This window comes from Saccoglossus kowalevskii, chromosome 8 (assembly GCF_978046115.1).
Source record: "Saccoglossus kowalevskii chromosome 8, keSacKowa6.1, whole genome shotgun sequence".
Taxonomy (NCBI): domain Eukaryota; kingdom Metazoa; phylum Hemichordata; class Enteropneusta; family Harrimaniidae; genus Saccoglossus; species Saccoglossus kowalevskii.
This window is the reverse complement of record NC_140648.1, coordinates 7,655,582-7,667,824: the sequence shown is the minus strand read 5'-3', so window position 1 is coordinate 7,667,824 and position 12,243 is coordinate 7,655,582. Positions and strand designations below refer to the sequence as shown.

Below are 12,243 nucleotides of genomic sequence, written 5' to 3'. Positions count from 1 at the left end.
CGTCATACTATTTGAAATATAATTCTCAATGATTATACAAATATTCGCACAATTTGGCAAACTGAGGAGTCTGAATGCGGGTCTGAATGCACTGTAAATATAAAATATGGCCGAGAAGAAGAAGTGATTTACGATTACAATGTCTCTCCTCCATTCTGCATGCCACGGACGGTTTCGGGTCAGTTGATTCTGTCCTTTCTTTAAAATGGACCTATTTGTATTCAGCTGGAGATAGTATACGTGGTGAGGTCGCAATGCCTTACGAAGATCCCCCACAGGACAGTCTTGCACTCTGTGGAACTTGTTGGATGTTCACCGGTGTGTTTGTGTTAGTTCTAGGTCTGGTTTTGACAGCGCTCGGCTACGTTGAAAATTATGTTATAGCGTTCAGAATAGCAGGCCCATGTTTTATCGGTAAGTTTAGTGCATTTTCAAGTCAAGGTGTCGATTTTAAATAATGTAATCATACAATTTAAAAGTTAAACGTACAGCAAAAAGTTCCCTCAACGAAGTTCAAGTTGGAAAGTTGACCTTAAAATTCAGGTCATGGCAACGTATGCAAAATAAAAATAGTGTCGTTTGGCGAAGTTCTTCTCATCCATGAAAACACTTTATCCTAAATTGATATCAAAGAACATTGAATGGTATTAATTTATTTATTTAGTAACGTGTATGTTGCTTGCATTAATGGTCTGTTGCATTTTTGTATTTATGCGGTTTACTCTAATTTACACATAAACATTTGATTTATAAATGATGTTCAATGAGTGACCATGTAGTAGTCTTTAATAAATACAATATAACATGGTCACATTTATGTCAAGGTTAGGAGAATTAAAACGGTGAAATTCTTTAATGGAAAACTAAAATGCATATTGGTGAATGTATATAGCTAGAACATTCAGTTCAATGATATTTCAAACAATAATTGTTGGATCATTAATAAACGAGCCATGTTTTGGAATTTTAGAAGATGACTAAATAGTAACGTCACAATGACGACCAATCAGATTTGCTGCTCAAAAAATATTCCATGGCTTTATGTCACTGCTACTGCATGATACATGTGATAAATTTATTTACATTGATAATATTTAAACTATTTGAATCTTGTCTGGGGATATTAGACAATTAGTAGTTTAACATGATATCTGAAAATACAACATATATGTAATACAATACAACATTGTTCTAATAAAATAACAAATGGCCGTGACTTATTTTGTATTCGTCATATGTGCTAATACTTGTTAACCAGGTGGTCTTTATTCATTTTAACTATAGTGTTGTTTTTTTTAAATAAAGGCAACATACAATTGTAATGACATTTTATCTTGGCTCAACTCTCGTATCTGATCCGAACCAAACTGGTTATGTCACTAAGTTTAGGAATCTGTTGCATCTTATTTTATATTATCATCTGTAATTCTATCTCTGTCAGCCAACAGCTTCATTGTCTAGTAATTATTTATTGATTTGTTTCAGGTGGAAGCTGTTTAATGCTGACAGCTGCAACCGCTTGCTGTGTATCTGCACATATAAAAGATAAATCAAGACTTCGGCGAAATGCTCGTCCATCCAGACCAATCAGACAACATGCAACAAATTCTCGTCACCGTTCACGTAATCATTCGCGTTCACGACCTTCCTCTCATTCTCGTACCACTTCTTTCCAAAATCGTCAAGTGCGAATTAATAGCATTCCTCAAGTTGAGGTTGTTCCACCAACACCTCAACTTCACCCAAACCTCAATGCCTTAGTAGGGCTGACTTTTCTGCCACCAATGCAAAGTGGAAGACTTGGTACGCCGATCAGTGATGAAGAAATGCTCTCGGATTATGATAATGTGCCCAAGAAACGTAGGGGGTATGTTGGTGTTATTGGAAGCATATTCACACACTGCTTGCATGTGAAGATACCTCATCAGTGGCTAACCTTGTCCTGACCTGAGTCTTGTAGTAGCTGAGTGATGGCAATCATATTATAACAGCGTGTGCATGGTGAGTTGTTTTTCTAATAACAATAATAATTAATAGTAATAATGATTATAGTTTTGTTGTAGATTGTGCTTTCAATAAATTAACATAACCAAATCAAAATAAACACACTGGACCATTTATTATTTCATGTTTTCTTTTTATAAGGAAATTAGATGTATGAATAATTTAATATTAATTTATTAATTAATTTAACGAATTCATAGTTATGAAATTTCATGTATATGCATTATTTGATAGTTTAAGTAAAAGCATATTATCCTGACCTTCACTTTTTACTGACATATCACTAATCAACTGTAGCACTGTAGGTGTTATTGCAATTAAAGTTAAATTTATTTTTGAGAAGATACATACTATAAATTTTACTACAGTATGAATTACAAAAGTCTGTTGAGTTCACTGTATTGGAATTTTACACATGCTCACACATATTCAACAGATCTTGTAAAAACACAGTGGTAGAAATGATAAAATTATACTTGTGAGTTTTCTTGTAATGTAGTTTTCTTGTTCTTCTTTTCAATTTTATCAATAGGGATATATCGTACTACTTTGTATAAAGGTTAATATATTTCTTTTAATCCTTTGCATAGTCTCCCTAACACATGCACTCTGATTTAACTTACTTACCTGCACATGCTAATATATACAGTAAACATGCTTTGTCATAATTGTGGTACCATTTTTTCAACTTTACATGAATTGATCTTCTGACATACTAATTTCAACCTGACATCAATGCTGTGAAAAGGTGCATATAGTGGTAGAGTGTGATGTGTTTGTCTGTGTAATGTTTATATATTTTATTAGATTAGCGCATTGTGCTTCTTGTGTCAACAGGGATGAACATTGTAGTAAGATGAGTCATTTTAATAGCTGAACATACTTCATTGTAGTCGATGTGTCATCAGTGAAGCAGTAATATAATAACAGATGAAATACATAAATGTTCAGAACTACAATGTATCTATTTAGATTACTTTTCTTGTTTGATGTGTTGATGATATATTTATACAACACTGTGATGACCTCTGACATATAGATGACTTTTATAATGCATGACATGTATATTTGACCTGTGATGCACCAGTTTAAATGACATTCGGATGATCTATGACATTTGGATGACCTGTGAGATTCGGATGATCTGTGACATTCGGATGATCTATGACATTTGGTTGACCTGACATTTGGTTGACCTATGACACCTGGATGATCTATGACATTTGGATGACCTGTCCCATTTGGACCATCTGTGATATTTGGATGACCTGTGACAATTGGATGTATGATATTTGGATGATCTATGATATTGTGATGACCTGTGACATTTGGACCAACTGTGACCTTTAGACGAACTGTGACATTTAGATGACCTGTGACATTTGGGTGGTCTGTGACATTTGAATGACCTATGACACCTGAATGATCTATGATATTTGGATGACCTGTGAAACCTGGATGATCTATGACATTTGGATGAGCGTCCCATTTGGATGACCTGTCCCATTTGGACGGTCTGTGACATTTGGATGACCTGTGACAATTGGATGAGCTGACATTTGGACGGTCTGTGACATTTAGACGAACTGTGACATTTAGATGATCTGTGACATTTAGATGACATGACAGTTGGATGACCTGTGACATTCGGATGGCCTGTGACATTCGGATGGCCTGTGACATTTGGGTGACTTGTACATTCACTTGACATTTCGATGACCTATGACTTTTGGTTGAACTATGACATTTGGATGACCTGTGAGAATTGGATGGCCTGTAACAATTTGATGATCTGTGACATTTGGGTGGCTTGTGACATTTGGACGACTTGTGACCATTTGACACTTGGATGACATTTGGATGACCTGTGACAATTGGATGATTTGTGACATTTGGAAGACCTATGGAACTTTGATGACATGTGACACGTGACCTGTGACATTTGGATGACATTTGGGTGACATTTGGATGACCTGTGAGATTTGGATGACCCGTGCTGTTTGACATGAAGATAAACCAAAATTCAATCAGTAATCATCTACTATTCGTGTTATGTGCCAGGCTCATTTTGCATTCCTAATACAATTGTCTGCATGAGGAATTTCATATGAGATACATAGAGGATGAGTGTAGTAATTTTCATATGTTCTGAGCTTACTATACAAGCTAATATCACATGGTCATGAATTGGAGATCTTATTTATTCCATGTATCTGTTTCACAGCTTTTTGTCATTATAAATCATTCGGAATCATAAACTCTTTGAGCACGTCAAAGTATTCTTAGTGCATTCTGTATTAATATGCATATTGAAATGCTGAATGAATTCTGGTGATAAAAACAACTTGTATGTGCAGTGGAATGCCCTGTATGTTGAGTATAAAATGAGCTGTGAAGTAGATTAGAAACATCAAAACATCAAAACATGGAGAGGTGTTGTGTATATGGATGTCAAAATGATTGACGTAAGACTTGTTGGTTGTAAAAAAATGTCAGAAGAACTAACTTGAAAGTGATGACACATACGATTTTGTTCAGACCAGTTTGAGGACAAACATTTCGAGTAAGTTTTAATGGTAAGTTTTATATCAATATTATATAATTTTATTTTATAAAAATTACCATATTGTTGCAGTTATTACAGTGGGTGTTTATCTGGAACAAAAATAACCTGCGCTTAGTCTTCCGAAAAATGTCTTTTCAATACGCAGATTGCGAAAAATCGATCATGTCAGTACGTTCAGTGTTCATTCAGTTTGGAAGTGGAGTTTGATTACGTTAAGATGTGTGTACAGTATAACTTGAATAAGAAAAAAGTTGAATCTGACGCTGTAAGTAAAAACAAAAATGACAGAAAAAATTCTGAAAAGATTCTGGCCTGGTTCAAATTCTAGATACTTGTATTAATCAGACAGTTATATCGAATTACAGATGGAGTCCACAGAAAAATGGTAGATGCTGGAGTTCAGAATTCATCTGTTATTTTAACATGGTATTATCCAAAACATCTACACAGTTTCCAAAAAATGCCACGGTTAAATTAGATCATCCCTTCGCAAATTTCAAAGGAAATACATCAATGGAAATAGAAGTTGATGCCTTGATTTATGATTTGTCCTTCATGAAATATAGTAGAGGCTATACCGAGGAAAGTGTGCAAGTAGATCCTATATGGCGGAAAGCGATCACGATAAAGTTGGATACGTCAACGATCTTGATACATATGTGTCAACTCATTACGTTGAAGGTGACAGTTTGTATTGGCACAGCCACAACCACAGCCACAGAGACTGAAGATGAGTATGATGAATTTAAGATGAATACAAGTATCAACCGTCAACGACAACTGACATTAATGGTATTCAAGGATTGTCTAGAAAATGTTTCCATAGATGCCAACAATGCGGAGAAGCTGCGATAGAGAAAAGACAATTCGTACAATTTGCAATAATTCCCACCATGAAGTTCGGCATTCCAAACCATTGCAGGACAAAATGGCTGCTAGCAATTTGCTTCTTTCTCCTGCCGTTCTTTTCATTGGAAAACCTACACTTGATTGGCGCAGTGTTTTTCATTCTTAAATTACAAAGTTATTATTTGTTTACCCGTTATTCTTGCAAAATTAATCACAGCGCATGAAAGACGAAATGTGAACCAAAAACATTGTGAAATTTGCAGTTGATGGTCGCTATTACCCCAATATATAACACCAGTTTGATGTATGGAATTTAGCAAAATCAGTAGTTAAAAAGCTTCAGGATTTTGCTACAAAGAAAAAATATTCAAATCTACTGCCATGGATCCAATCTGGATCATATGATGGAGTGCGGCATCGTTTAACGAAGATGTCATTTCCATAAATATGACCACCCTCCCAGTGATAACGATATGAAACCAGGTTGTTAAAAGTTGGTGAAACAGCAAAAGATGTGATGGTTGACAAAAAGATATTAGAAGCAGCAGAAAAGCTGACAGAATCAAGAACCTTTGGAAGTATTTCATTCTTTGTTGACAAAAAAATGCCGCAAGTGTCAACATTTTTCATACCAAGATAGTTTTTATTTCAATTTAACATATAAGTTTAATTTGGTGAAAATGAAGGGCAACTGATATAACATCGTCTTTCCCGAGAACAGAAAATATTGGGTGGACAGGCCTGTCAAGGAAGCCAAATTATATTCGCACATACCTGAGATGATGTGTGCAGTGCTTGAAAGATGACAAAGCGATGTGACTGCCGGGCCCGATCAAATCGCTGGAATTACTTTTGAACACATTTTGTAAGTGGGTCTCTCCTTGTATCATGGACTCTCACCAGTATAAAAATATATGGCTTCAAGTTTGTAAATGCAGGCAGCTCTAAAATTGGGATGATCAGTTATACACCCAATGTCTGCATGTAATAAAAAAATAAAAATTATGTTTCCAAATAGTCAGTTAAAAAACCTTTAAGAGTTAGAGTAACATATGGTTGACAAGTTTTTGTTTCACTGAAATTGTGCCTGAGCGTTGCGCGTTTGCCTAAATTTGTATAAATTGTGGTAGTATGTGCACAGTTCAAAACATATAACACTCAATTGTAATTCGTCTATGAAAAGTGACACTTTTTGAGGATGTGAAACATATGCAGGGTTCACATGACCGACGATGACAATTTGACTGCAATGGCTCACAATGGAGTTGCCAAAAGACATCATTTATGTACATATCACTCCTGGCCTTTTGTTTTTAGCGTGTGTGTTAAGTTAAAGCATGAAAGCTACAGACATTTTATTTCCTTGAAAGCCACTGTAATGATTTGAGGCTATGACGTTTAGTTTAGTTATTTGCATAATGATATTGATACATTGTATGGAACATCTCGTGAGTATTTAGACTCAGTTCCAGGCCTAGCAGTTGAGCAATAAACACCTTGGCTACAAGTGCTCCTCTCCAGTGTGTTATTCTCCTCCCGGATCTGGTGACCAATACTCACTTGGTTCACTCTACCTTGAGAAGTCTGTTCTCAGTTTACAGCCACATAAATGAAAAACTTGTAGAATACAAGTTAGACCACACTATATGAATATAATAACAATAAATAATAAAGATACCATATAATTTATCATCCAATCTTGGCATTGGTGTAAAGTTTGCATCACATGAACACCATTCCATGGAGTCTAGTCTTCCCAAATCCTCGTCTATCCCTGATTCATCGCTTATACTGTCGTCTTCAGCAGGATTTTCTTCTATTTTGCCGGCACTACATATTGATATGCCTTTATTATCCCACATAATGTAGCCATATCAAGTTCAACATCACTTCAACTATCACACTCGCTACTACTCACGTTATCCGTAGATTTGCCACTCTTTTATATGTGTGTGTCACGGTCACAAACGTATGTGTATACAATAGCGATATGGCTGAGACATCAGAGATTAAATGAACTAGATGAAAGGAGAATGTTTGCCATTTACTTCACAGCCCATTTTATACCTGATATATAGGGCATTCCGCAGCACATACAAGTTGTTTTTATCGCAGAGTTTATTGATAGATCTCAAATTCCATGTACAGAGTAACAAAAGCCACCCCTTTGCTTTCCTTTAATTAACAGTCTATGTAAATCATGATTATAGAACCCCTACAACTTATATATTTACTAATAGCTTGTGTCAGTAATTTGTTTTGCTTGAGGGATTATTAATTAAGTCATGAACAAGTTTTTTTAACTTTGAAATGTTTTGTGACATGGTGACTTTGGTGTTTAAAGATCTCTATGAATTTCTTCATTTGCCTTGCAAACATGCAGATCATGCAGTTGCCCTTGAACATGAGCTACTAAAACATATATAACTTATAGGAGGGTAGACCAACAATCATGTCACTTAAATAAAGGGGCACTCTCAAACTGACACAGAAGCTCATCAAATATAGTTTTTTAATTGAAGAAAAAAATCTATAGTAATATATATGTACATGTATATATTATATATAATGACACAGTTAATTCAGAATTACTATTTACATTGTCGCCAAACAACATAAATCCTACACTCCGAATCTGTGAAATATAAAATTAGTAAATGGAAATTATTTTGGGCTTATGTATGTGACAATTTGAGACCACACCTAATTTAGTTATAAGCACCTTAGCTATTTTATGATGATGATTTCAATGACTTTTACATTTTCTCCAACAACAGAAATAGAAGGCAAGCGATGGAGATGTTAACACGGTCACTAGAAACAGTGACGGAAACCTCTCCACTTGTAAACGAACAAGCAGTACCGACTGAGAGTCAAAGCAGTACGTCAATAACAATGCTACTTTCACCGGGGACTGAGGAGATCGGTGATACAAATGCTGAACCACCTCCATCGTATGAAGATGTGATGGCTCATCTCCCATGACATAAGGATGTTTGGCTCTTCTTTCCTCTCTCATTTGTATTTATTGTGTACATTTAAGGACTTGTTGAACCATTGCAGATGTATTTGTTGTGTACTGCTTATTTCAATTCTGCTGTTGATTTTCATCATAAAGATTGTTGAAAAAATCATAAAAACAAATAAAAGGATAAAATTAATTCTGTATTTAAGGCAGAAGATGTTTATTTTTTTTTTTAATATTGTTCACATTTAGAAAATGGCTCAAGACTCAATATAATGTGTTGTTAATTTTGTTACAATCATTGACTCCAGAGAGAGTTTTCTCAAGAGTTAATGTTATAATCAACCCAAGTTTGGAAGTTTATGCTTATAGTTATATGGATAGTATTTCTATGGAAGATTGCTGTCCTAAAGCCATTTTAATGTTTTGTTCCAACGCTGTTTTGTCTTAATGCCTTTTCGTCCCAACGCTGTTTTGCTGCAATGCTGTTTCGTCCAAGTGAAAGTTATTTTGCACTAAATACTGTTTTGTCCAAGTTCATTGATTTTCATTCATATATTTTGTTTGCCTATGCCATTTGTGGGCAGGGAACATGGGAATTCAGGACTGCTGTGGAATACCCTGCACAGAATATCATTGTTTCAATAAATTAATTAATTAAATTACTAAACGAAAATAACACACTAACAAATAGGGTATGAAATCTGGCATAGTTCAGTTTGTTGTAATCGTCAGTGTTTATCAGTCAACCTGTGACATTTTTCAACTTTTCTTGTTTGTGTATACGTGTTTTGCTTAATTATTTCGTGAGATAGGATATGATAGTGATCACTGCTCAAATTGACTGTAAATAGTGTTCACATTGAGTTGTTTGATTGGCTTATTTCTCAATAGAAAGATCAGGGAGAAAGGTATACTTTAGTTTGAAATATAAACAATCCATGTGTTAACAAAATAGTAATTTGGAATAAAACAGGTTAGGGTTGAAATTGCATTCGATCGAAACAGCATTGGGGAGAACAGTATTTATTCAAAAACATTCTGATTGATTTGAGCATCAACAGAACCCATGTTAATGATGTTTACAGTAAAGTCTTCCCAATTTGGCCAAAATGCTGAATAATATATTCAGTTTTATTCAAGTCTCATTAAAATCTTTTATGAGGTTGCACCATTTCTTATGATTGGCTAAACAAAAGTTAAGATAGTTAATAAATAGTAGGCAGGAATATGTCTGTATCAGTACTGTACACATCATTCACAACTGCTGCTGATTTATACTTCATACATATATATTGTGTTTGTAAATGAAAATGAGGCTTTGGCTTTCCATTCTCTTTTATTGTACTCTTACAACCTCAGCCATTATTCAGTGGTGTTAATATCATATTAATAATGTTTCATATTAAATTAGAAGATTTTTATTTCAATTTGTTCCGTATATTGTAGTTCATATATATCAATATATACAGTGTATGTTGAATTTCTCTCATATCAAATAGTGTTAAGATGCTATACCATCAAACAATTGTTTTCAATAAATTAATATCATTAAGAAAACTCATTTTTTTTAGCTGTGCGTTTGTGTGTGCCGCTATCCATTGATTGGTTCATATGCTGTGAAATGAATTTTTTTCATCCTTTGGTCAACTCCAGCAATGAATTACAGCAACACAATTCGAAAATCTTATAAGTATTTTCTGCAAATCTTGCATATTAATTAGTCTAATTTGCATATATCATTTATTGAAGATAATGAAAGAATCAGTAATCTTAACAATTATTATTCAGATACTTTGTTAATCAGTGATTGGAAAAAAACAAAAGAACAGTTGTACTGTATTTAGAGTTTTCTGCATATTGGTACCTAATAATGACTTTAATTTACATAATTAAAATTTTAAAGCATAGTCTACTTTTATCTTGACAGTATCTGATTCAAATGAATTTAGATTACAGAAATATAAAGTACATAATACATGATCTGATGTTAATTGTGACCATTTTAATTTGATATATTTTAATTCTAAATTCTTGTTTTACTGTTTTGATGCCAAATTATAGCAGTATGCAACTATTAATGCTTGTGTGAGGTTTGACTAGACAATGTTAGAACTTTTCGATCATACGAACACCTTTTAGGCACCATTTTGCACATACATCGTGTGTAAAAAAACTCATTTGCATAATTACTGATTGACCAGTTGTGGATGGTTGAAACATTTACTGGTACAAACAAAAATTCAAAGACAATTTAGGGAGCTGGTAGCTGGAATCACTTTTATGCTACACTGTTGTTTATACTCGAACGATCACTGCCGTCATTCATTAATTTGTTTTACTACATCATATCCCAACAACAGTGACTTTTCTCATCTCAAAACAATTTCTGTAAAAGTGAATCACCGCGTCCTGTTCAATATAGGACTCATAGTGACGTATAAAACGAGTGTAAAATACATTGTTTATTTACATGAAATTCAAACACGCGCTGCGTGACGACCACCGCGCTTTAATTTAGACTGATACAGATAGCTAGTCAACTTTAACCTATACTTTGAACACCCTGACTGTTTCCCGTGGTTCCACCACATCGCACATTTTATGATGGATACATGATACGCTGATCTTTGAAGTCCTTGCTACTTATCAAGTATTGTGGTTGTTTAATTACTCTTCAGAAGTGACTAAACGTTTTGTATTGTTGTAACAATGGATTGCAGTATTTAATAAAGACAATGCTATGTTTAATTAGTGTTTATTGAAACACGTAAAATTCCTCTGAAGGAATTAAATTGCTTGCATGACAAGAAAACTAATACAAAACGAACTGCACTCAAACGACAATGACCAGAATAATGCGATCATACCAGGCAATCATATAACCTATTAAGGTATTTTGGGGAAAGTTGGTCATAAATCGCATGACAATGTTTATCATTGTGTAAAATCATGAAACTATTGTCTCATGGCACAATGAAATAGCATTTTTTGTGTGTTGTGACGTAATTTGAGAAATTTGTCCTAACATTTTTCAAAAATCGCTATTTTTAGAACAATTCCATTGAGTACAATGTTCAAGAAAAATTGCATTTTTTGTCATTTTTCAAAACCCAGATTTTTGAAATAATTGAGAACAACAAAAAATACCCATCATTCACAATATATAATTTTTTCATCATATATCACCAGCCTACAATTTAAGATATGACATATTATCTCTGCCAAAATGGCCACTATACACTAAAATACAACCATCATTTTCTCGAAAATTAAGCTGGTGACCCCCAACTTTGTTTAAGTCAATATCTTTATATTGCCCGGAAGTACAATTTATTGAAAAATGAATAATTCAGAAGTTGACGAAGGTAACTCAAATTGTGTTTTGTCTCAATAATATATTTGTTACATATTTAAATTATTTTAATTTATTTAATGCTAAATTTACAAACTCAGGCGTAACTGAGTATATCACTATATGTAATACCTCACATCTCGGTGGATAAGTAATTTTACCCCTGGGGAGACACTCACTATTACAGCATTAGAGTGAGAAATTTTAAGACGCCGACATTACGTACAGTTATGATGAATGTTATGCTGATGATATTTACTGCCAAATATGATTTTACATTTATTAATTTTATGCTGACGGCTATTGAACTTTGCAGATGGCGCATCGCAAGTACATCCCGCCTGGGCAACTTGATATCGGAACTTCTCTTCATAATTGAAAATACTTATGTAATCCACTGAAATGAACACTGACTGGAAACCTATAACTGATGTTAAGATATTAAATGTTATATTAATGATCAACGCAGACGTTTGGAAGTTTGAAATGTACACCATGGTTATG

General features: G+C 34.0%; 1 protein-coding gene across 3 annotated transcripts; it reads left to right on the top strand.

The window, feature by feature from the left end:
• Nucleotides 1-114: 114 nt before the first annotated feature.
• LOC100377330 (uncharacterized) lies at nt 115-9,944 on the top strand. 3 transcript variants are annotated; one of them, XR_014930067.1, is made up of 4 exons: nt 115-414; nt 1,486-2,001; nt 2,537-2,563; nt 8,197-9,944. XR_014930067.1 is itself a non-coding variant. In XM_085502115.1 (4 exons), exons 1-3 carry the CDS (start codon nt 255-257, stop codon nt 2,559-2,561), a joined length of 567 nt encoding a protein of 188 aa, XP_085358241.1. In that variant the 5' UTR covers nt 115-254; the 3' UTR covers nt 2,562-2,563; nt 8,197-9,944. The 3 variants fall into 3 exon arrangements, 1 of the variants encoding a protein (XP_085358241.1); XM_085502115.1 differs by having other exon boundaries at nt 1,486-1,867; XR_014930066.1 differs by lacking the exon at nt 2,537-2,563.
• The last annotated feature ends 2,299 nt before the right edge of the window (nt 9,945-12,243 follow it).